The 24,857-nt window shown below is 53.0% G+C and overlaps 1 protein-coding gene across 1 annotated transcript; it reads left to right on the forward strand.

The window, feature by feature from the left end:
- Window positions 1–965: 965 nt before the first annotated feature.
- usp11 (ubiquitin specific peptidase 11) lies at window positions 966–23,819 on the forward strand. Its single transcript, XM_038298403.1, has 21 exons — window positions 966–1,207; window positions 8,718–8,827; window positions 8,907–9,037; window positions 9,107–9,224; window positions 9,304–9,449; window positions 9,527–9,588; window positions 13,897–13,993; window positions 16,156–16,329; window positions 16,394–16,552; window positions 16,634–16,858; window positions 16,930–17,013; window positions 18,941–19,035; window positions 19,113–19,307; window positions 19,387–19,478; window positions 19,749–20,147; window positions 21,087–21,157; window positions 21,234–21,346; window positions 21,415–21,564; window positions 22,584–22,699; window positions 22,778–22,866; window positions 23,131–23,819. The coding sequence occupies exons 1-21, from the start codon at window positions 1,086–1,088 to the stop codon at window positions 23,296–23,298; spliced, it is 2,916 nt and encodes a 971-aa protein (XP_038154331.1). The 5' UTR covers window positions 966–1,085; the 3' UTR covers window positions 23,299–23,819.
- Window positions 23,820–24,857: the final 1,038 nt, after the last annotated feature.

Here is a 24,857-nt window from a genome sequence, read left to right on the forward strand (position 1 = left end):
CTGCTCCTCGCTCCAGTTTTGAATGCATCTTGTCTCCCAAACAGTAAATATGTAGAACATGAGGCCTGTTGGCTGAAGGAGCCTCCAGCTCACCTGGAAAAGCTCCACTGTGTCACAGATGGAAGTGTTGCTGTTAAAGCTGCAGCTTGAGGAAAGCGAAGCCAAATTCACCAAACTCTAAGCAGAACAACGTCTTGGTTTCTGTTTGTTCATCATCTCAGCGCTGGCAGCTCACATTCCTAATCCCAACAAAACAGACTTCAGTGTTTTATTCCTGGATCTCAGACCGATCCTTTGGAATCTTATCGATGTTCATAAACCTTTATATATTTTCCTTTTGGGGAGGGGTTACAGTATGTTCAGGCAGCATCCATGCTGATTTAATTTAATGACTTTTTCCAGGTCATTGATAAAATGGCTATATTTGTAAATGAAAACAAAAATAAATTAATAAAAACAACAAAAAGAGATGGAAATGGTTTATTTATTTGGATTATTGATCTCCTCAGATGCATTATTCCAGCTGCCTCAATAATCTCTGCTTCTCCCAGCAGGACCACAGACTGTTTACCATCATCCTGCAGCAGCAGGTTATTGAACCGACTGAGGTAGAAATCAGCCTGAATGGAAGAACTGGTTGAGGTTGTTGGGAACAGTGGTGGTTCTAGAGTCTTCCAGCTGCTGGCAGGATGGATCTGTGATAACGCTCCCTGGGGCATTTAGGGTGCAGCAGTCTGTCACTGAAGGAGCTCTCCAGTTCAGCACCAGCTGAACCAGTATGGTGTGTGTGTGTGTGTGTGGGGGGGGGGGTTCATTTAGTTAGGATCCGTCTGTTTCCTCCTCCTGCACTTTATTTTTAATCATTTTCTTTTCATCTTAAACTTTTTCGCTCATTAAGCTGAATTGTTCGGTCGGTCCGGACAGGTGCAGCGCCCCCCTGCGGTCAGGGGAGGAACAGCAGCTGCTTCCCAGGAAGCCGTCATCATTTTGGGGCAGAACCGGTTCCTTCTTCCGCAAACAGAGTTCTGCTTCTGGTTCTCTGCTCCTCCAGGCAGCGGAGCCTCCGCTCCGACATTAATGACTGAATGACCGGCAGCATGACGGCCAACAGCCGCTGTTCGGCCGCGGAGCCTCCGGGTCTGGAGACCCAGCGGCGGGAGATCGAAAGCCTGCTGCGGGACAGCGAGCTCAGGGCTGGGGACAGCTGGTGAGTGACGGACCGCCTCCCGGAGCTGCTGGACCGGTACCGCCGCTGGTCACTGGGACCGGGACACTGGCTGAGGGCGGTTCTGGTGTCGGTTCGGTTCGGTTGGGTTAGCTGGGTCTGTTTAACAGTTCGGTGTTTCCTGTTAGCCTGAGCTAGCTGACCGCTAGCTGCTAACTGCTAATGCTAACAGTTTCTAGCAGCTCTAAGGTTCGTTTCTTCAGCTCGGCTCGGTTCGGTTTGGTTCGGTTCGGTTCGGATCTGTTGCTGCTTCCTGTCAGTCCAGCTTCATCGATACTTTCTGGATTTTTCATGAAATCAGAAACATTTTCAGTTTCGATTCTCAGTCGGAACAGAAACTCAGAACCAGAGAGGTCCATTAGAACCTCAGCAGAACCAGAGAGGTCCATCAGAAGCTCAGCAGAACCAGAGAGGTCCATCAGAACCTCAGCAGAACCAGAGAGGTCCATCAGAAGCTCAGCAGAACCAGAGAGGTCCATTAGAACCTCAGCAGAACCAGAGAGGTCCATCAGAACCTCAGCAGAACCAGAGAGGTCCATCAGAACCTCAGCAGAACCAGAGAGGTCCATCAGAACCTCAGCAGAACCAGAGAGGTCCATCAGAACCTCAGCAGAACCAGAGAGGTCCATCAGAACCTCAGCAGAACCAGAGAGGTCCATCAGAAGCTCAGCAGAACCAGAGAGGTCCAACAGAACCTCAGCAGAACCAGAGAGGTCCATCAGAACCTCAGCAGAACCAGAGAGGTCCATTAGAACCTCAGCAGAACCAGAGAGGTCCATCAGAAGCTCAGCAGAACCAGAGAGGTCCATCAGAAGCTCAGCAGAACCAGAGAGGTCCATCAGAAGCTCAGCAGAACCAGAGAGGTCCATCAGAACCTCAGCAGAACCAGAGAGGTCCATCAGAACCTCAGCAGAACCAGAGAGGTCCAACAGAACCTCAGCAGAACCAGAGAGGTCCATCAGAAGCTCAGCAGAACCAGAGAGGTCCATTAGAACCTCAGCAGAACCAGAGAGGTCCATCAGAACCTCAGCAGAACCAGAGAGGTCCATCAGAACCTCAGCAGAACCAGAGAGGTCCATCAGAACCTCAGCAGAACCAGAGAGGTCCATTAGAACCTCAGCAGAACCAGAGAGGTCCATTAGAACCTCAGCAGAACCAGAGAGGTCCATCAGAACCTCAGCAGAACCAGAGAGGTCCATTAGAACCTCAGCAGAACCAGAGAGGTCCATCAGAACCTCAGCAGAACCAGAGAGGTCCATCAGAAGCTCAGCAGAACCAGAGAGGTCCATCAGAACCTCAGCAGAACCAGAGAGGTCCATCAGAACCTCAGCAGAACCAGAGAGGTCCAACAGAACCTCAGCAGAACCAGAGAGGTCCATCAGAAGCTCAGCAGAACCAGAGAGGTCCATTAGAACCTCAGCAGAACCAGAGAGGTCCATCAGAACCTCAGCAGAACCAGAGAGGTCCATCAGAACCTCAGCAGAACCAGAGAGGTCCATCAGAACCTCAGCAGAACCAGAGAGGTCCATCAGAACCTCAGCAGAACCAGAGAGGTCCATCAGAACCTCAGCAGAACCAGAGAGGTCCATCAGAACCTCAGCAGAACCAGAGAGGTCCATCAGAACCTCAGCAGAACCAGAGAGGTCCATCAGAACCTCAGCAGAACCAGAGAGGTCCATCAGAACCTCAGCAGAACCAGAGAGGTCCATCAGAACCTCAGCAGAACCAGAGAGGTCCATCAGAACCTCAGCAGAACCAGAGAGGTCCATCAGAAGCTCAGCAGAACCAGAGAGGTCCAACAGAACCTCAGCAGAACCAGAGAGGTCCATCAGAACCTCAGCAGAACCAGAGAGGTCCATTAGAACCTCAGCAGAACCAGAGAGGTCCATCAGAAGCTCAGCAGAACCAGAGAGGTCCATCAGAAGCTCAGCAGAACCAGAGAGGTCCAACAGAACCTCAGCAGAACCAGAGAGGTCCAACAGAACCTCAGCAGAACCAGAGAGGTCCAACAGAACCTCAGCAGAACCAGAGAGGTCCATCAGAACCTCAGCAGAACCAGAGAGGTCCATCAGAACCTCAGCAGAACCAGAGAGGTCCATCAGAAGGTTCTTTAGAACCTCAGAGACTGAAGGTTCTGCTGATTACTTTGATGTTTCGTGTCAGAACAAACAATTAAACAGAACCAGAACCAGTCAGAATATCATGTTGGAGAAGATGGAGATCTGGCAGAGGGTCAAACAAGGTTCTAGAAGATGAGCAGAACCGGATCCATAAAAACGGGTGAAGGAGCCTGGAGGTCCATCCAGAGGAGCCTGGAGGTCCATCCAGAGGAACCTGGAGGTCCATCCAGAGGAGCCTGGAGGTCCATCCAGAGGAGCCTGGAGGTCCATCCAGAGGAACCTGGAGGTCCATCCTGAGGAGCCTGGAGGTCCATCCTGAGGAGCCTGGAGGTCCATCCTGAGGAACCTGGAGGTCCATCCAGAGGAGCCTGGAGGTCCATCCAGAGGAACCTGGAGGTCCATCCTGAGGAGCCTGGAGGTCCATCCTGAGGAACCTGGAGGTCCATCCTGAGGAGCCTGGAGGTCCATCCAGAGGAACCTGGAGGTCCATCCAGAGGAGCCTGGAGGTCCATCCTGAGGAACCTGGAGGTCCATCCAGAGGAGCCTGGAGGTCCATCCAGAGGAACCTGGAGGTCCATCCAGAGGAACCTGGAGGTCCATCCTGAGGAGCCTGGAGGTCCATCCAGAGGAACCTGGAGGTCCATCCAGAGGAGCCTGGAGGTCCATCCAGAGGAACCTGGAGGTCCATCCAGAGGAGCCTGGAGGTCCATCCTGAGGAGCCTGGAGGTCCATCCAGAGGAACCTGGAGGTCCATCCTGAGGAGCCTGGAGGTCCATCCTGAGGAGCCTGGAGGTCCATCCTGAGGAGCCTGGAGGTCCATCCTGAGGAGCCTGGAGGTCCATCCTGAGGAGCCTGGAGGTCCATCCAGAGGAGCCTGGAGGTCCATCCAGAGGAACCTGGAGGTCCATCCAGAGGAGCCTGGAGGTCCATCCTGAGGAGCCTGGAGGTCCATCCAGAGGAACCTGGAGGTCCATCCTGAGGAGCCTGGAGGTCCATCCTGAGGAACCTGGAGGTCCATCCAGAGGAGCCTGGAGGTCCATCCTGAGGAACCTGGAGGTCCATCCAGAGGAGCCTGGAGGTCCATCCAGAGGAGCCTGGAGGTCCATCCAGAGGAACCTGGAGGTCCATCCTGAGGAGCCTGGAGGTCCATCCTGAGGAACCTGGAGGTCCATCCAGAGGAGCCTGGAGGTCCATCCAGAGGAACCTGGAGGTCCATCCAGAGGAGCCTGGAGGTCCATCCTGAGGAACCTGGAGGTCCATCCAGAGGAGCCTGGAGGTCCATCCTGAGGAACCTGGAGGTCCATCCTGAGGAGCCTGGAGGTCCATCCAGAGGAACCTGGAGGTCCATCCAGAGGAGCCTGGAGGTCCATCCAGAGGAACCTGGAGGTCCATCCTGAGGAGCCTGGAGGTCCATCCTGAGGAGCTTGGAGGTCCATCCAGAGGAGCCTGGAGGTCCATCCAGAGGAGCCTGGAGGTCCATCCAGAGGAGCCTGGAGGTCCATCCAGAGGAACCTGGAGGTCCATCCTGAGGAGCCTGGAGGTCCATCCAGAGGAGCCTGGAGGTCCATCCTGAGGAGCTTGGAGGTCCATCCAGAGGAACCTGGAGGTCCATCCAGAGGAACCTGGAGGTCCATCCAGAGGAGCCTGGAGGTCCATCCAGAGGAACCTGGAGGTCCATCCTGAGGAGCCTGGAGGTCCATCCTGAGGAGCCTGGAGGTCCATCCTGAGGAACCTGGAGGTCCATCCTGAGGAGCCTGGAGGTCCATCCAGAGGAACCTGGAGGTCCATCCTGAGGAGCCTGGAGGTCCATCCTGAGGAACCTGGAGGTCCATCCTGAGGAACCTGGAGGTCCATCCTGAGGAGCCTGGAGGTCCATCCTGAGGAGCCTGGAGGTCCATCCTGAGGAGCCTGGAGGTCCATCCAGAGGAACCTGGAGGTCCATCCTGAGGAGCCTGGAGGTCCATCCTGAGGAGCCTGGAGGTCCATCCTGAGGAACCTGGAGGTCCATCCTGAGGAGCCTGGAGGTCCATCCTGAGGAGCCTGGAGGTCCATCCTGAGGAGCCTGGAGGTCCATCCTGAGGAGCCTGGAGGTCCATCCTGAGGAGCCTGGAGGTCCATCCTGAGGAGCCTGGAGGTCCATCCTGAGGAGCCTGGAGGTCCATCCAGAGGAGCCTGGAGGTCCATCCTGAGGAGCCTGGAGGTCCATCCTGAGGAGCCTGGAGGTCCATCCAGAGGAACCTGGAGGTCCATCCTGAGGAGCCTGGAGGTCCATCCTGAGGAGCCTGGAGGTCCATCCTGAGGAACCTGGAGGTCCATCCTGAGGAGCCTGGAGGTCCATCCTGAGGAGCCTGGAGGTCCATCCTGAGGAGCCTGGAGGTCCATCCTGAGGAGCCTGGAGGTCCATCCTGAGGAGCCTGGAGGTCCATCCTGAGGAGCCTGGAGGTCCATCCTGAGGAGCCTGGAGGTCCATCCAGAGGAGCCTGGAGGTCCATCCTGAGGAGCCTGGAGGTCCATCCAGAGGAACCTGGAGGTCCATCCTGAGGAGCCTGGAGGTCCATCCTGAGGAGCCTGGAGGTCCATCCTGAGGAGCCTGGAGGTCCATCCTGAGGAACCTGGAGGTCCATCCTGAGGAGCCTGGAGGTCCATCCAGAGGAACCTGGAGGTCCATCCTGAGGAGCCTGGAGGTCCATCCTGAGGAGCTTGGAGGTCCATCCTGAGGAACCTGGAGGTCCATCCTGAGGAACCTGGAGGTCCATCCTGAGGAGCCTGGAGGTCCATCCTGAGGAGCCTGGAGGTCCATCCTGAGGAGCCTGGAGGTCCATCCAGAGGAACCTGGAGGTCCATCCTGAGGAGCCTGGAGGTCCATCCAGAGGAGCCTGGAGGTCCATCCTGAGGAGCCTGGAGGTCCATCCTGAGGAACCTGGAGGTCCATCCTGAGGAGCCTGGAGGTCCATCCTGAGGAGCTTGGAGGTCCATCCTGAGGAGCCTGGAGGTCCATCCTGAGGAACCTGGAGGTCCATCCTGAGGAGCCTGGAGGTCCATCCAGAGGAGCCTGGAGGTCCATCCTGAGGAACCTGGAGGTCCATCCTGAGGAACCTGGAGGTCCATCCTGAGGAACCTGGAGGTCCATCCTGAGGAGCCTGGAGGTCCATCCTGAGGAGCCTGGAGGTCCATCCTGAGGAGCCTGGAGGTCCATCCAGAGGAGCCTGGAGGTCCATCCTGAGGAGCCTGGAGGTCCATCCTGAGGAGCCTGGAGGTCCATCCTGAGGAACCTGGAGGTCCATCCTGAGGAGCCTGGAGGTCCATCCTGAGGAGCTTGGAGGTCCATCCTGAGGAGCCTGGAGGTCCATCCAGAGGAGCCTGGAGGTCCATCCTGAGGAGCCTGGAGGTCCATCCAGAGGAGCCTGGAGGTCCATCCTGAGGAGCCTGGAGGTCCATCCTGAGGAGCCTGGAGGTCCATCCTGAGGAGCCTGGAGGTCCATCCAGAGGAGCCTGGAGGTCCATCCTGAGGAGCCTGGAGGTCCATCCTGAGGAGCCTGGAGGTCCATCCTGAGGAACCTGGAGGTCCATCCTGAGGAACCTGGAGGTCCATCCAGAGGAGCCTGGAGGTCCATCCTGAGGAGCTTGGAGGTCCATCCTGAGGAGCCTGGAGGTCCATCCTGAGGAGCCTGGAGGTCCATCCAGAGGAGCCTGGAGGTCCATCCAGAGGAGCCTGGAGGTCCATCCAGAGGAGCCTGGAGGTCCATCCAGAGGAACCTGGAGGTCCATCCAGAGGAGCCTGGAGGTCCATCCAGAGGAACCTGGAGGTCCATCCAGAGGAGCCTGGAGGTCCATCCTGAGGAGCCTGGAGGTCCATCCTGAGGAGCTTGGAGGTCCATCCAGAGGAACCTGGAGGTCCATCCAGAGGAGCCTGGAGGTCCATCCAGAGGAGCCTGGAGGTCCATCCTGAGGAGCCTGGAGGTCCATCCTGAGGAGCCTGGAGGTCCATCCTGAGGAGCCTGGAGGTCCATCCTGAGGAGCCTGGAGGTCCATCCTGAGGAGCCTGGAGGTCCATCCAGAGGAGCCTGGAGGTCCATCCAGAGGAGCCTGGAGGTCCATCCAGAGGAACCTGGAGGTCCATCCAGAGGAGCCTGGAGGTCCATCCTGAGGAGCCTGGAGGTCCATCCAGAGGAGCCTGGAGGTCCATCCAGAGGAACCTGGAGGTCCATCCAGAGGAGCCTGGAGGTCCATCCTGAGGAGCCTGGAGGTCCATCCAGAGGAGCCTGGAGGTCCATCCTGAGGAGCCTGGAGGTCCATCCTGAGGAGCCTGGAGGTCCATCCTGAGGAGCTTGGAGGTCCATCCTGAGGAGCTTGGAGGTCCATCCTGAGGAGCCTGGAGGTCCATCCAGAGGAGCCTGGAGGTCCATCCAGAGGAGCCTGGAGGTCCATCCTGAGGAGCCTGGAGGTCCATCCTGAGGAGCCTGGAGGTCCATCCTGAGGAGCCTGGAGGTCCATCCTGAGGAGCCTGGAGGTCCATCCTGAGGAGCCTGGAGGTCCATCCAGAGGAGCCTGGAGGTCCATCCTGAGGAGCCTGGAGGTCCATCCTGAGGAGCTTGGAGGTCCATCCTGAGGAGCCTGGAGGTCCATCCTGAGGAGCCTGGAGGTCCATCCTGAGGAGCCTGGAGGTCCATCCTGAGGAGCCTGGAGGTCCATCCAGAGGAACCTGGAGGTCCATCCACAGGAGCTTCCATCGCTGCTTTTCTCAGAAAATGAAACAGAAACCTGAAGATAGAGAAGAAGGTCAGGCTCTGGGTCAGAGTCCAGAAAACAGCTGGTCCAAGACCTGGATCCAGCCAAGAACCACAGGAACCGGACCGCTTGGAGATCAGTTCCCAGCTACTTAGAGCAGGATTATGTTAAAGTTCTAAAAATGTATAAACGGCCCACACGCTGTGGTTCTGGAAGCGGCGTTCTTATCGTCACTCGGTCCTGCTTGCAGGTTCTGAACCAGACCCATGTGGGTCTCCGTCTGTAGATGTTCTGATGGTTCTGTTGAGCTCCGGTGACGGCGGGCTGACCCGGTTATTTCCTGTATTCATCCAGTTCTTTTCTTGCTCCGTTTCTCCTGTAAAGCCAAACTTTTCCTCCCAGATCAAACCAGATTCTTCCTCAGGTTCATTATAACCTGTTACTGTTTAACCAAACAGTCTGATTAGTTCTACTTTCTGTTCTAGTTAAGGAGAAACGAAGCTGCTCAGATCAGAACTGGGCTGATTACCAGAAAATGAACTGGGTGGAATCCATCCATCTGCGTTTATTGAACTGGGATGAATGGTTTTCCCACCATAGACCCCAGGTTCCTGAGCGGTGTGGGCGGGGTCTCTGTGTTGCAGGTACATTGTGGACCGGCGCTGGTTCGAGCAGTGGAGGGAGTTTGTGGAGAGCGGAGACCAGAACTCATCGTCCTTCCCGGGTCGGATCGACAACGCAGAGCTGTTTGAGGGTCAGTGAACGCCGCGGTCGGCTGCAGAACCCACCGGGCCCGCTAGATGTTGACGGATCTGGTTCTGTTCCGCTTTCAGACCTGGACTCGTTCCACCTGAAAGAGCGGCTGGTGGAGAACGAGGACTTCACGCTGGTGCCGGCGGCGGCGTGGAACAAGCTGCTGCTGTGGTACGGGATGATGGACGGACAGCCGGCGCTGGAGCGGAAGGTAGAACCGAGCCGTCGCTATGGTTACGGGGGTCCGGCTCAGGGTTGAACGCCCCCCTGTGTTCTCCAGGTGGTGGACCTGCCCAGCACCATGAAGGTGGAGGTGTATCCTGTGGAGGTCTTCCTGTGTCTCCATAGCAACATGGAGAACATGGTCAGCGCGCGTTTCAGCCGCACCGACAGCATCTGTGAGTGGGGCGCCGGTTCTGCTGGGGTTCTACAGAACCCACTGCGTTTCCTGACGGGTTCTGATGTGTGTGGGTCCAGGTGCGGTCCAGTCGGCCGTGTGCCGGGCCTTCTCGGTTCCTCCGGGCTCAGAGTGCCGTCTGTGGATGAAGAGCTCCGACAGCAGCTGCGAGCGGCTGAGGAACGTCCACATCAGCGTTCTGGACTCCTGCCTGAGCTCCGGGATGGTGAGGAGCAGCCGGGGGGGAGGAGGAGGAGGAGGTGCTGGAGCGGAGAACCAACCGCTGTCTGCTCTGTGTTCTAGACGGTGATCATGGAGACCAGGAACGCCGACGGGACCTGGCCCAGTTCCAGACCTCAGATCATGTGAGAACTGCTCCTCTGGAGAGGGAGACATCTCGCTTCTCCTCTCTGGTTCTCCTCTGTGTTTCTCCTCTCTGGTTCTCCTCTCTGGTTCTCCTCTGTGTTTCTCCTCTCTGGTTCTCCTCTCTGGTTCTCCTCTGTGTTTCTCCTCTCTGGTTCTCCTCTCTGGTTCTCCTCTGTGTTTCTCCTCTGAGTTTCTCCTCTGAGTTTCTCCTCTCTGGTTCTCCTCTGTGTTTCTCCTCTCTGGTTCTCCTCTCTGGTTCTCCTCTGTGTTTCTCCTCTGTGTTTCTCCTCTGTGTTTCTCCTCTGTGTTTCTCCTCTCTGGTTCTCCTCTCTGGTTCTCCTCTGTGTTTCTCCTCTAAGTTTCTCCTCTGAGTTTCTCCTCTGTGTTTCTCCTCTGTGTTTCTCCTCTCTGGTTCTCCTCTCTGGTTCTCCTCTGTGTTTCTCCTCTCTGGTTCTCCTCTCTGGTTCTCCTCTGTGTTTCTCCTCTGTGTTTCTCCTCTCTGGTTCTCCTCTGAGTTTCTCCTCTCTGGTTCTCCTCTGTGTTTCTCCTCTCTGGTTCTCCTCTGTGTTTCTCCTCTCTGGTTCTCCTCTCTGGTTCTCCTCTGTGTTTCTCCTCTCTGGTTCTCCTCTCTGGTTCTCCTCTGTGTTTCTCCTCTGTGTTTCTCCTCTCTGGTTCTCCTCTCTGGTTCTCCTCTGTGTTTCTCCTCTGAGTTTCTCCTCTGAGTTTCTCCTCTCTGGTTCTCCTCTGTGGTTCTCCTCTCTGGTTCTCCTCTGTGTTTCTCCTCTGTGTTTCTCCTCTCTGGTTCTCCTCTGTGTTTCTCCTCTCTGGTACTCCTCTCTGGTTCTCCTCTGAGTTTCTCCTCTGAGTTTCTCCTCTGAGTTTCTCCTCTGAGTTTCTCCTCTGAGTTTCTCCTCTCTGGTTCTCCTCTGTGTTTCTCCTCTGAGTTTCTCCTCTGAGTTTCTCCTCTCTGGTTCTCCTCTGAGTTTCTCCTCTCTGGTTCTCCTCTGTGTTTCTCCTCTCTGGTTCTCCTCTGTGTTTCTCCTCTCTGGTTCTCCTCTGTGTTTCTCCTCTCTGGTTCTCCTCTCTGGTTCTCCTCTGTGTTTCTCCTCTGTGTTTCTCCTCTCTGGTTCTCCTCTGTGTTTCTCCTCTCTGGTTCTCCTCTCTGGTTCTCCTCTGTGTTTCTCCTCTCTGGTTCTCCTCTGTGTTTCTCCTCTCTGGTTCTCCTCTGTGTTTCTCCTCTGTGTTTCTCCTCTCTGGTTCTCCTCTCTGGTTCTCCTCTGTGTTTCTCCTCTCTGGTTCTCCTCTCTGGTTCTCCTCTGTGTTTCTCCTCTCTGGTTCTCCTCTCTGGTTCTCCTCTGTGTTTCTCCTCTCTGGTTCTCCTCTCTGGTTCTCCTCTCTGGTTCTCCTCTGTGTTTCTCCTCTCTGGTTCTCCTCTCTGGTTCTCCTCTGTGTTTCTCCTCTGTGTTTCTCCTCTCTGGTTCTCCTCTGTGTTTCTCCTCTGTGTTTCTCCTCTCTGGTTCTCCTCTCTGGTTCTCCTCTCTGGTTCTCCTCTGTGTTTCTCCTCTCTGGTTCTCCTCTCTGGTTCTCCTCTGTGTTTCTCCTCTCTGGTTCTCCTCTCTGGTTCTCCTCTCTGGTTCTCCTCTGTGTTTCTCCTCTCTGGTTCTCCTCTCTGGTTCTCCTCTCTGGTTCTCCTCTGTGTTTCTCCTCTCTGGTTCTCCTCTCTGGTTCTCCTCTGTGGTTCTCCTCTGTGTTTCTCCTCTGTGTTTCTCCTCTCTGGTTCTCCTCTGTGTTTCTCCTCTGAGTTTCTCCTCTGAGTTTCTCCTCTCTGGTTCTCCTCTGAGTTTCTCCTCTCTGGTTCTCCTCTGTGTTTCTCCTCTCTGGTTCTCCTCTCTGGTTCTCCTCTGTGTTTCTCCTCTCTGGTTCTCCTCTGTGTTTCTCCTCTCTGGTTCTCCTCTGTGTTTCTCCTCTCTGGTTCTCCTCTGTGTTTCTCCTCTGTGTTTCTCCTCTCTGGTTCTCCTCTCTGGTTCTCCTCTCTGGTTCTCCTCTGTGTTTCTCCTCTCTGGTTCTCCTCTCTGGTTCTCCTCTGTGTTTCTCCTCTCTGGTTCTCCTCTCTGGTTCTCCTCTCTGGTTCTCCTCTGTGTTTCTCCTCTCTGGTTCTCCTCTCTGGTTCTCCTCTGTGTTTCTCCTCTCTGGTTCTCCTCTGAGTTTCTCCTCTCTGGTTCTCCTCTGTGTTTCTCCTCTCTGGTTCTCCTCTGTGTTTCTCCTCTCTGGTTCTCCTCTCTGGTTCTCCTCTCTGGTTCTCCTCTGTGTTTCTCCTCTCTGGTTCTCCTCTCTGGTTCTCCTCTGTGTTTCTCCTCTCTGGTTCTCCTCTGAGTTTCTCCTCTCTGGTTCTCCTCTGTGTTTCTCCTCTCTGGTTCTCCTCTGTGTTTCTCCTCTGTGTTTCTCCTCTCTGGTTCTCCTCTGTGTTTCTCCTCTGAGTTTCTCCTCTGAGTTTCTCCTCTCTGGTTCTCCTCTGTGGTTCTCCTCTCTGGTTCTCCTCTGTGTTTCTCCTCTGTGTTTCTCCTCTCTGGTTCTCCTCTGTGTTTCTCCTCTCTGGTACTCCTCTCTGGTTCTCCTCTGAGTTTCTCCTCTGAGTTTCTCCTCTGAGTTTCTCCTCTGAGTTTCTCCTCTCTGGTTCTCCTCTGTGTTTCTCCTCTGAGTTTCTCCTCTGAGTTTCTCCTCTCTGGTTCTCCTCTGAGTTTCTCCTCTCTGGTTCTCCTCTGTGTTTCTCCTCTCTGGTTCTCCTCTGTGTTTCTCCTCTCTGGTTCTCCTCTGTGTTTCTCCTCTCTGGTTCTCCTCTCTGGTTCTCCTCTGTGTTTCTCCTCTGTGTTTCTCCTCTCTGGTTCTCCTCTGTGTTTCTCCTCTCTGGTTCTCCTCTCTGGTTCTCCTCTGTGTTTCTCCTCTCTGGTTCTCCTCTGTGTTTCTCCTCTCTGGTTCTCCTCTGTGTTTCTCCTCTGTGTTTCTCCTCTCTGGTTCTCCTCTCTGGTTCTCCTCTGTGTTTCTCCTCTCTGGTTCTCCTCTCTGGTTCTCCTCTGTGTTTCTCCTCTGTGTTTCTCCTCTCTGGTTCTCCTCTGAGTTTCTCCTCTCTTGTTCTCCTCTGTGTTTCTCCTCTCTGGTTCTCCTCTCTGGTTCTCCTCTGTGTTTCTCCTCTCTGGTTCTCCTCTCTGGTTCTCCTCTCTGGTTCTCCTCTGTGTTTCTCCTCTCTGGTTCTCCTCTCTGGTTCTCCTCTGTGTTTCTCCTCTGTGTTTCTCCTCTCTGGTTCTCCTCTGTGTTTCTCCTCTGTGTTTCTCCTCTCTGGTTCTCCTCTCTGGTTCTCCTCTCTGGTTCTCCTCTGTGTTTCTCCTCTCTGGTTCTCCTCTCTGGTTCTCCTCTGTGTTTCTCCTCTCTGGTTCTCCTCTCTGGTTCTCCTCTCTGGTTCTCCTCTGTGTTTCTCCTCTCTGGTTCTCCTCTCTGGTTCTCCTCTCTGGTTCTCCTCTGTGTTTCTCCTCTCTGGTTCTCCTCTCTGGTTCTCCTCTGTGGTTCTCCTCTGTGTTTCTCCTCTGTGTTTCTCCTCTCTGGTTCTCCTCTGTGTTTCTCCTCTGAGTTTCTCCTCTGAGTTTCTCCTCTCTGGTTCTCCTCTGAGTTTCTCCTCTCTGGTTCTCCTCTGTGTTTCTCCTCTCTGGTTCTCCTCTCTGGTTCTCCTCTGTGTTTCTCCTCTCTGGTTCTCCTCTGTGTTTCTCCTCTCTGGTTCTCCTCTCTGGTTCTCCTCTGTTTCTCCTCTGTGTTTCTCCTCTCTGGTTCTCCTCTGTGTTTCTCCTCTCTGGTTCTCCTCTGTGTTTCTCCTCTGTGTTTCTCCTCTCTGGTTCTCCTCTCTGGTTCTCCTCTCTGGTTCTCCTCTGTGTTTCTCCTCTCTGGTTCTCCTCTCTGGTTCTCCTCTGTGTTTCTCCTCTCTGGTTCTCCTCTCTGGTTCTCCTCTCTGGTTCTCCTCTCTGGTTCTCCTCTGAGTTTCTCCTCTCTGGTTCTCCTCTGTGTTTCTCCTCTCTGGTTCTCCTCTGAGTTTCTCCTCTCTGGTTCTCCTCTGTGTTTCTCCTCTCTGGTTCTCCTCTCTGGTTCTCCTCTGTGTTTCTCCTCTCTGGTTCTCCTCTCTGGTTCTCCTCTGTGTTTCTCCTCTCTGGTTCTCCTCTCTGGTTCTCCTCTCTGGTTCTCCTCTGTGTTTCTCCTCTGTGTTTCTCCTCTCTGGTTCTCCTCTCTGGTTCTCCTCTGACCTGAGGTGTCGTGTTCTGCTGCAGGAGGAGCTCTGAGGACCAGGACTCGTACCGAGGACAGCCGGGGGTCTGCGGTCTCACCAACCTGGGAAACACCTGCTTCATGAACTCTGCCCTGCAGGTCTGATGCTAACGCTGTAATCACGCCATCAGGACGCTGTAATCACGCCATCAGGACGCTGTAATCACGCCATCAGGACGCTGTAATCACGCCATCAGGACGCTGTAATCACGCCATCAGGACGCTGTAATCACGCCGTCAGAACGCTGTAATCACGCCGTCAGGACGCTGTAATCACGCCGTCAGGACGCTGTAATCACGCCGTCAGGACGCTGTAATCACGCCGTCAGGACGCTGTAATCACGCCATCAGGACGCTGTAATCACGCCATCAGAACGCTGTAATCACGCCGTCAGGACGCTGTAATCACGCCGTCAGGACGCTGTAATCACGCCATCAGGACGCTGTAATCACGCCATCAGGACGCTGTAATCACGCCATCAGGACGCTGTAATCACGCCGTCAGGACGCTGTAATCACGCCATCAGGACGCTGTAATCACGCCGTCAGGACGCTGTAATCACGCCGTCAGAACGCTGTAATCACGCCATCAGGACGCTGTAATCACGCCATCAGCACGCTGTAATCACGCCATCAGGACGCTGTAATCACGCCATCAGCACGCTGTAATCACGCCATCAGGACGCTGTAATCACGCCATCAGAACGCTGTAATCACGCCATCAGGACGCTGTAATCACGCCATCAGGACGCTGTAATCACGCCATCAGGACGCTGTAATCACGCCATCAGGACGCTGTAATCACGCCGTCAGGACGCTGTAATCACGCCGTCAGAACGCTGTAATCACGCCGTCAGGACGCTGTAATCACGCCGTCAGGACGCTGTAATCACGCCATCAGAACGCTGTAATCACGCCGTCAGGACGCTGTAATCACGCCGTCAGGACGCTGTAATCACGCCGTCAGGACGCTGTAATCACGCCATCAGTACGCTGTAATCACGCCATCAGAACGCTGTAATCACGCCATCAGGACGCTGTAATCACGCCATCAGAACGCTGTAATCACGCCATCAGAACGCTGTAATCACGCCATCAGAACGCTGTAATCACGCCATCAGTACGCTGTAATCACGCCATCAGTACGCTGTAATCACGCCATCAGAACACTGTAATCACGCCATCAGTACGCTGTAATCATGCCATCAGTACGCTGTAATCACGCCATCAGAACGCTGTAATCACGCCATCAGTACGCTGTAATCATGCCATCAGTACGCTGTAATCACGCCATCAGAACACTGTAATCACGCCATCAGTACGCTGTAATCATGCCATCAGTACGCTGTAATCACGCCATCAGAACGCTGTAATCACGCCATCAGAACGCTGTAATCACGCCATCAGAACGCTGTAATCACGCCATCAGAACGCTGTAATCACGCCATCAGAATGCCATCAGGACGCTCTAATCACGCCGTCGGGACGCTGTAATCACGCCGTCAGGACGCTGTAATCACGCCGTCAGAATGCCATCAGGACGCTCTAATCACGCCATCGGGACGCTGTAATCACGCCATCAGAATGCCATCAGGACGCTCTAATCACGCCATCGGGACGCTGTAATCACGCCATCAGAATGCCATCAGGACGCTCTAATCACGCCATCGGGACGCTGTAATCACGCCATCAGAATGCCATCAGGACGCTCTAATCACGCCGTCGGGACGCTGTAATCACGCCGTCAGGACGCTGTAATCACGCCGTCAGAATGCCATCAGGACGCTCTAATCACGCCATCGGGACGCTGTAATCACGCCATCAGAATGCCATCAGGACGCTCTAATCACGCCGTCGGGGCGCTGTAATCACGCCGTCAGGACGCTGTAATCACGCCGTCAGGACGCTGTAATCACGCCGTCAGGACGCTGTAATCACGCCGTCAGAACGCTGTAATCACGCCGTCAGAACGCCGCTCTGAGCCTGTTGTTGATGTTTGTACTCGGTGAGGTCAGATCATGTGACCCAGGTGTGTTCTAACCATCTCTCTGGCTGTTGGTCCAAAGCTCCAGCAGAACATCTCACAGGTTGAGCAGCTTTGATGGAAAGATGGTTTAAAACTTTAAAGCTTGATGAGGCAAACAGAACCAGGACCAGCAGAATGTCCAGTAGAACCTGCCTGGTTCTGGTCCACCTCATTCTGATGTTAAAGGGTAGGAGCTGAGGTTCTGATGGTGGTCTGGTTCTGCTCCTCCCTGCAGTGCCTGAGCAACACGCCCCCTCTGACCGAGTACTTCCTCCAGAGCTCCTACCTGGACGAGTTGAATTTCACCAACCCGCTGGGCATGAAGGGCGAGATCGCCGAGGCGTACGCCGACATCATCAAGCAGATGTGGTCCGGACGCCATTACTCTGTGGTGCCGCGGGTGTTCAAGGTAGCGGTGGGTCTGGGATGTTTGTGGTTCTGCCGTCGCCGTGTCTAACCTGTGTGTCTGTCAGACCAAGGTGGGTCACTTTGCGTCGCAGTTCCTGGGCTACCAGCAGCACGACAGTCAGGAGCTGCTGTCCTTCCTGCTGGACGGGCTCCACGAGGACCTGAACCGGGTCAAAAACAAGGAGTACATCGAGCTGCGGGACGCCGACGGACGGCCGGACCAGGTGAGTGGCGCCAACAGAACTAGGAACCTTGGACAGCTCCGGGTGGACCTCCAGGAAATGGGCTTTCTGTCTCCCCTACAGGAAGTGGCAGAGGAGGCGTGGCGGAACCACCTGCGGAGGAACGACTCCGTCATCGTTGACACTTTCCACGGCCTCTTCAAGTCCACGTTGGTCTGCCCCGAGTGCAACAAGGTGTCCGTGACCTTCGACCCCTTTTGCTACCTGAGCGTCCCGCTGCCCGTCAGCAAGGAGCGCGTCATGGAGGTCTTCTTCGTCTCTCTGGACCCCCATGCCAAGCCGGTGCAGGTACGACCCGCGGAGCGGAGCCTGAACGGGTCCGTCAGCGGTTCTGGTCTCACCCGTCTCTGTCTCCGCAGCATCGGGTCGTGGTTCCTAAAGCAGGAAAAGTGTCGGACCTCTGCGCCGCTCTGTCGGAGATGACCGGCGTCCCGCCCACACAGGTAACCGGGTCAGAACTTCTGCTCCGCTGATCCTAAACATCCACGGTTACCATGGTTACGGCCTTGCTTCCAGTTATAAATGTTGAGATCAAAGCGATAACTGCAACCAGACAGAACCACAGACTTAACATCAGTGTTTAAACATTCAGAGATCCGAAGGTAAACGGGTCCACGACCCGCGGGAAAGCTGGTTCAGTCAGTGGAACATCTAGAGTTTAGATCCGTTGATTCTAGATAGAGATGACCGGTTTAATATGGGTGAAAACGGATGATGCTTCATGCTGCAGTTTATTTAACATCCAAAATAATCGGATTAGAAAACATCTAAATCTAATAAGATGATGCAGCTGAATTTATTTTCTTACAGCTGAGTAAAGGGTCGGTTAGGGTCGCTCATGAGGTGGAACCCTGGACCCAAACTCTTCCTAACTCCTAGTTCCTGGTGTGTTTGGTGGTTTAAACCTGGAACTTCTGTTCATTCTGGTTTTAGGGAAGATTGGTCCAGAATGCTAGCTCAGATGCTAGCTGTGTGAGACTAGCTCAGATGCTAGCTGTGTGAAACTAGCTCAGATGCTAGCTGTGTGAAACTAGCTCAGATGCTAGCTGTGTGAAACTAGCTCAGATGCTGGCTGTGTGAGACTAGCTCAGATGCTAGCTGTGTGAGACTAGCTCAGATGTTAGCTGTGTGAGACTAGCTCAGATGCTGGCTGTGTGAGACTAGCTCAGATGCTAGCTGTGTGAGACTAGCTCAGATGCTAGCTGTGTGAGACTAGCTCACATGCTGGCTGTGTTAGACTAGCTCAGATGCTGGCTGTGTTAGACTAGCTCAGATGCTAGCTGTGTGAAACTAGCTCAGATGCTAGCTGTGTGAAACTAGCTCAGATGCTAGCTGTGTGAAACTAGCTCAGATGCTGGCTGTGTGAGACTAGCTCAGATGCTAGCTGTGTGAGACTAGCTCAGATGTTAGCTGTGTGAGACTAGCTCAGATGCTGGCTGTGTGAGACTAGCTCAGATGCTAGCTGTGTGAGACTAGCTCAGATGCTAGCTGTGTGAGACTAGCTCACATGCTGGCTGTGTTAGACTAGCTCAGATGCTGGCTGTGTTAGACTAGCTCAGATGCTAGCTGTGTGAAACTAGCTCAGATGCTAGCTGTGTGAAACTAGCTCAGATGCTGGCTGTGTTAGACTAGCTCAGATGCTAGCTGTGTGAAACTAGCTCAGATGCTAGCTGTGTGAAACTAGCTCAGATGCTGGCTGTGTGAGACTAGCTCAGATGCTAGCTGTGTGAGACTAGCTCTGATGTTAGCTGTGTGAGACTAGCTCAGATGCTGGCTGTGTGAGACTAGCTCAGATGCTAGCTGTGTGAGACTAGCTCAGATGCTAGCTGTGTGAGACTAGCTCACATGCTGGCTGTGTTAGACTAGCTCACATGCTGGCTGTGTTAGACTAGCTCAGATGCTGGCTGTGTTAGACTAGCTCAGATGCTAGCTGTGCCACCAGGGATGGCCACATCAACTCTGTGCAATGCCCCCCCCCATGTAATTTAACATTAAAAATCTCACAATAAGCCAATAAATCATGATCTGAGGAGGTTTTTACTGAAGTATTTCTGATTTCTACAGGCAGGTTTACCACTATAGTCGATTCAAACCCTGAAAATATGAATTTAATTGCCCCATCTTGCCCCCCCTATGAAACATTTCTGGAGGCGCCCGTGGCTACCAGAGAGGCTAGCTGTGGGGCTACATGAGAAACTATCAATGTGATGGTATCTCAGATGCTAGCTATGTGGGGCTAGCTGAGTAAGGCTAGCAGAGAGGCTAGCTTTGGGGCTAGCAGTGAAGCTAGCAGAGAGGCTAGCTGTGTTCAGACCCAGAGGTAACGGTCCAGACTTACTGTCCAGCTTCTTGTCCTCGTCTGTCTTCCAGATGGTCGTCGCTGACGTCTTCAATCATCGCTTCTATAAAATCTACAACCCAGACGAATCTCTGAGCTGCATCCTGGACCGGGACGACATCTTTGTGTAAGTAACCCAAACGCTGCTGCCTCAGGCGGCCATCTTGAGAAACGTTCACTCAGAGAAGCTTCTGTGGCCTTCAGGTATGAGCTGAGCGAGCAGAACGAGGATTCTGTTCTTCTGGCGCTCTACCTGAGGGAGCGCTCCAACTACAGGGACTACGGCACCGGCAGCAACTCGTACGGCGCCTCGCTGTTCGGACACCCGCTGCTGCTCAACGTGCCGCGCAGCAGCTGCAGCCAGGAGGCGCTCTACGGCCTGTTCCTGCAGAGGCTGGCGTGAGCAGAACACATGACTGCGTGTTAGTGGGCGGAGCCTCTGCTGGGTCTCAGCTTTCTTTACTCTGGCCATTTGCAGGCGCTATGTCCGACCTCCTGACCCTGCTGAGGAGCTAGAGGAAGAGGAGGAGGAGGAGCTGTATAAACCCCAAACCAACGGCGTCAGTGACGGTAGGACCCGACGCGCCCTACAAACCCTCAGGTTCCGGTCTGGGTTTTCATCTGCTAGTAGCTCAGATGTTCCTGCTTTGAAGGTTGGAGGAACAGAACCAGTCCAAAGACAGACAGGCCTTCAGAAAGCCCCTAGAACCTCTGATCAGACCTGGTCCTCCAGGACTGGTTCTGGTCCGTCATGGTGGTCCATAGCTTAATGATAGAACCCAGATCTGAGTGATTAAATGAGGTTCTCCAACCTGCTCCTCGGTTCTGCTTTCTCCTCAGATGAGCAGGATCGTCCAGAGGCCGCCGGACCATCTGAACCAGAACCGTCTCCAAACGGCCCATCGGACAACGCCGCCTCAGCAGAGGTCAACGCCTCCGGGGACCAGGGAGACACGGAGGTCAGCAACGGCTCCCAGAGCCTCGCCACCGACCCTAACGGAACCAACGCCTGCGGGGACCTGGGAGCGGATTCTGGGCCTCCTGATACCACAGAAGAAGAGAAGGAGGACCACAAGCAGGAGGAAGCCCGATCCCCCAGTCCTCCAGCCAATGAGCATCCAGCAAAGAGGCAGGCCTGTCGCAGGAGGAGGCGGAGCCTGTTCACCATCCAGGCCGTGAACTCCAACGGGACGACGGAGCGAGGGATGGGGGAGGGGGGCAGCGCCGTGTCCTTCAGCTGTGAGTCCAAACAAACACCGAGTCCAATAAGCCGTCCTGGTTCTGCTCAGGGAGACGGTTCCAGCCTTCAGCTGGGATCAGAACCAGAAGCTTTCTGAGCTTCACTCTGTTAATGATTACAAGTTTATTCAGATTCCAACTGATCTTTGCTCAGATCTTAGAGGGAAAGCGGTTCCCCCCCACCGTCTCCTCTACTTTAGGTCAGGATCTGGAAACTTGCAGAAGTTTCTACTTTGATCGTATAGAATAGACTGTCGAGTTTCAGATGAAAGTTCTCTTTTTCTGGCCATTTTGAGCGTTTAATTGACCCCACAAATGTGATGCTCCAGAAACTCAATCTGCTCAAAGGAAGGTCAGTTTTGTAGCTTCTGTAACGAGCTAAACTGTTTCCAGATGTGTGAACATGATTGCACAAGGGTTTTCTAATCATCAATTAGCCTTCTGAGCCAATGAGCAAACACATTGTACCATTAGAACACTGGAGTGATAGTTGCTGGAAATGGGCCTCTATACACCTATGTAGATATTGCACCAAAAACCAGACATTTGCAGCTAGAATAGTCATTTACCACATTAGCAATGCATAGAGTGTATTTCTTTAAAGTTAAGACTAGTTTAAAGTTATCTTCATTGAAAAGTAAAGAGCTTTTCCTGAAAAAATAAGGACATTTCAATGTGACCCCAAACTTTTGAACGGTAGTGTAGATCAGGGGTCATAGATTAGGGTGTATAGATCAGTATATAGATAAGGTATGTGTATAGATAAGGTTATAGATCCAAGGTTCTAGATAGAAACATAGAGGAACTGCCTCAGAGCAGCAGAGATCCAGATGAGGTTCTGAAACCCAAACCCGTCCAGCAGGAAGTCCTATTGGAGGCAGCAGCTCCTCCATTGGCTGAAAGGAAGCGGTTCTGATAGGTTTGTTTCTTTGTCTGCAGCTCAGCCGTACGTGGCCATCGACTGGGACTCGGACATGAAGAAGAGGTTCTACAATGAGAATGAGGCCGAGGTAGGACCATGGTTCTGTTATCACACATGAAGAGATGTTTAGCCGGACCCTGAACCCTCTGGTTCTGGTTCTGCAGCGCTACGAGAAACACGCCAGCATGGAGGTCCCCCAGCAGCAGAGCACGGTCCAACTGCAGGACTGCATCGAGCTCTTCACTAACATGGAGACTCTGGAGGAGGAGAACCCCTGGTAAACGTCGTCTGTCCTCCAGTTCTGAAAGGATCTGGGCAGAACTGGACTCACTGCTGTTTCTACAGGTATTGTCCCGTCTGCAAGAAGCACCAGCTGGCCACCAAGAAACTGGACCTGTGGTCCCTCCCTGAGGTTCTGATCATCCACCTCAAGAGGTTCTCCTACACCAAGTTCACCAGAGAGAAACTGGACACCATAGTCGACTTCCCCCTCAGGTACCGACCCGGAAACTCCCAGAACCACACAGAGCTGCTTTAGTCCACGATTGGTTGCTACCTGTCTGAAAAGGTGATATGGGTTCCTCAGAACTTTTGCCTTGAAGAAAATATCTACAGGCCTTCAGAACCAGTTCAGAATGGGTCTGACAGGTCTCAGGGGTCCCTGGGCGAGACGCTCCCTTTGCAAGGCGTTCCCCTGGTGAGTTGTTCCCACAGCGAGGCCTTCCTTCTGCGAGGCATTCCCCGGGTGAGACGTTCCTTATGCGAGACGTTCCTCGGCAAGCGTGCCTTCTGCAAGGCTTTCCCCGGGCGAGGCCTTCCCCGGGCAAGGCGTTCCTTCTGCGAGGCGTTCACCAGGCGAGGTGTCCTTCTGCGAGGCGTTCCCCTGGCGAGACGTTCCTTCTGCAAGGCGTTCCCCGGGCAAGGATTTCCTTCTGCGAGGCGTTCCCCGGGCAAGGATTTCCTTCTGCGAGGCGTTCCTTCTGCGAGGCGTTACTTCTGCGAGGCGTTCCCCTGGCGAGACGTTCCTTCTGCAAGGCGTTCCCCGGGCAAGGATTTCCTTCTGCGAGGCGTTCCTTCTGCGAGGCGTTCCTTTTGCGAGACGTTCCTTCTGCGAGGCGTTTCTTTTGCGAGGCGTTTCTTTTGCGAGGCGTTTCTTCTGCGAGCCGTTCCCCGGGGCAAGCCGTTCCCTTGGCGAGAAGTACCTTCTGCGAGGCGTTCCCCGGGCGAGGTGTCCCTCTGCGAGGTGTCCCTCTGCGAGGCGTTCCCCGGGCGAGGTGTCCCTCTGCGAGGCGTTCCCCAGGCAAGGATTTCCTTCTGCGAGGTGTTTCCTGGGCGAGGCGTTCCCTCTGCGAGACGTTCCTTCTGTGAGGAGTTCCCTGGGCGAGGCGTTCCCTCTGCGAGACGTTCCTTCTGCGAGGAGTTCCCCGGGTGAGGCGTTCCCTCTGCGAGGCATTCCCTGGGTAAGGTTCTTATTCTACGGTCAGAGAACCAAACCAGCTCCGATGTCGTTGCAGGGATCTGGATTTCTCCAGGTTCCTCCTGAGGAAGGACTCGTCCAATCAGGAGCCTCCAAGCCGCTATGACCTCATCGCCGTGTCCAATCACTACGGAGGGCTCAGAGACGGACACTGTGAGTCCCTGTCCATCATAGAGGTTGTACTTCCTGGTCTGCCGGTCACATGACCTGCTACGGTGTGTTTGTCTGCAGACACCAGCTACGCCCAGAACAAGGACAGCGCTCAGTGGTTCTACTTCGATGACAGCAAAGTGACGGTGGCCTCAGAGGACCAGATCATGGTCAGTACCTTCTGTTTGGACAGGAAGTGACATCACACCTGAGCCACAGGCAGAACAGAATCATAGAACCCAGTCGGTTGCAAACAGTTTCCTGCTGTGGGATTAAATTTCTCAGCTTTTCTATATATTTATCCATCTAACAGACGTTATAATAATTACCGTAACGTGTAGAATATGTTATTCTGCCTGGTTGATTGGCGGCTATTGTTCACCTAAATGATCAGAGGTTCTGGTTTGTTCTGATCGACCCGTTTCCTCCTGCAGACCAGCGCCGCCTACGTCCTGTTCTACCAGCGCCAGGACAAGATCCGCAAACCAACGCTGCCCGCCCCCAGCTCAGGCTCCGCCCCCAGCTCGCTGTCTGACGATGACATCACAGAGGCGGCCGCTGACTGTGATCAGGCGCCGGACTCTCAGGTTGATTCTTATTGATTTGGACCAGAACCGGTCCTGATTCTGGAGGAACCGAGCAGCAAAAATACAAGCTTTAAAGTTTTCTCCTCAGATTAAATCAAATTACCAATCTGCTGTTTTTGTTTTGTTTTTTTCTCCGTCTGAAAACAATTTTTCTTTTTTCCAAACATCCAGTTTGTGATTTCAGGAAGAACTATTCTGGTTCTGGCGCCGTGGGCCCAGTTTGGGCGGCGCCTCGGAACCGATCTGTCAGGGATTTTAAAACATCTGTTTGTATATTTAGCTGTTTGTTTTTTTCTTCAGATATTTATTTGTAATGATTGATCTGATCGGCTGGTGACAGGATTTATTTTCATATTTATAGATGGGGGGGTGTACAGTATTTTTGTAAGTAATGTCAGATTATTATCAGATTATTAATCCAGGGTGGAGCAGCAGGAACCACTGGGCTCATTTCTGTCTTTTCTGTCAAATATCAGAGGAAATTATTTTATTGTACTTGAATCTTTTATATGAATTAAATGCTTCTTACCACCAGATGGCGCCGTTTGTCTGTGACTCACATTATTTCATATTAAAACCAAACAGGATTATAATCCCGCCCCTCTGTAACTGAGGAGAGCAGTTATTAATCCATAGCAGGTGATGAAAGCTTAATCTGAAATAATTCAGCATCAGAATCTCGTTCAGTTTTTACCCAAACCTGTTTTCTCTGTAATCTGGAGGCCTTGATCCTGCTAAGCTGGTTTGTTCTCTGCTTCAGCATCGATTCATCCTTTCAGCATCACATGATGCTCCACATTCCTCATTTTAGGGAAGAAAGCGCTTTTTGGAAGAGTTATTATAAAATATGAGCCTGATAATCCAGACTAAATGTGAGATTAAAATAAGGACAGTTTCTGGTTCATGTGGCTCATTCTTCCCCCCTAACCTAAATGGATTTAGATTAAACTTTAAGGGTAAATAAATCTATATGTGTGTAGAGGAAATAACTTGTATAAAAATAAATTAGGCTGATTGAATTTGCTTTTAAATTATTTACAATTCTTTAAGAAGTAAATCTATCTTAAGCTGATCTGGAATAAATATGCTAATTTATTTAACATAATTATTGATTAATAATTATACGGTGTTCAAATTACTCTATTGGAAATAATATTATTTAATAATAATAATGATTATAATGATAGAGGATATAAATAACAGGATTTAATTCCTACATTAAGATGAATGATGGAGACTTTAAAATGATCTATTCTCCATGGATCTATAGCTCAGATATATCTGGAGGTTAAATTGACTGAAACTTTGTGGTTTTTCTTCAACAGAACATATTTTATTTGTTCTGATGAAGAAAAGGGAGGAAAGAAGATAAAACAAGAGAAAAACAGCAAAGCTAAACTAATAAGGATCCATATAGATGCTGTTTATTTTTCCATCTGGAATTTGGGTTGATAATTGAGAGCAGAATAAATAAACAACCTAAAGAAACGACTGCTAGACTTCTGGATGAAGTTTGAACACCTCAGCCTGACTGTCTGATGTGCGTTTGGGAAAAACCAGCTTGGTTGATGTTT

The sequence above is a fragment of the Cyprinodon tularosa genome, unplaced genomic scaffold, assembly GCF_016077235.1.
Source record: "Cyprinodon tularosa strain WSP-4 unplaced genomic scaffold, ASM1607723v1 ctg407, whole genome shotgun sequence".
Taxonomy (NCBI): domain Eukaryota; kingdom Metazoa; phylum Chordata; class Actinopteri; order Cyprinodontiformes; family Cyprinodontidae; genus Cyprinodon; species Cyprinodon tularosa.

What these genes read in the sequence shown, in the direction of transcription:
- usp11 (XM_038298403.1), top strand. Translation starts at nt 1,086, where the DNA reads ATGACCGGCAGCATGACGGCCAACAGCCGCTGTTCGGCCGCGGAGCCT. An exon ending in CAACGCAGAGCTGTTTGAGG is followed by an intron (nt 8,828 to 8,906) that starts GTCAGTGAACGC and finishes TTCCGCTTTCAG; the next exon opens with ACCTGGACTCGTTCCACCTG. An exon ending in CTGGAGGAGGAGAACCCCTG is followed by an intron (nt 21,347 to 21,414) that starts GTAAACGTCGTC and finishes CTGTTTCTACAG; the next exon opens with GTATTGTCCCGTCTGCAAGA.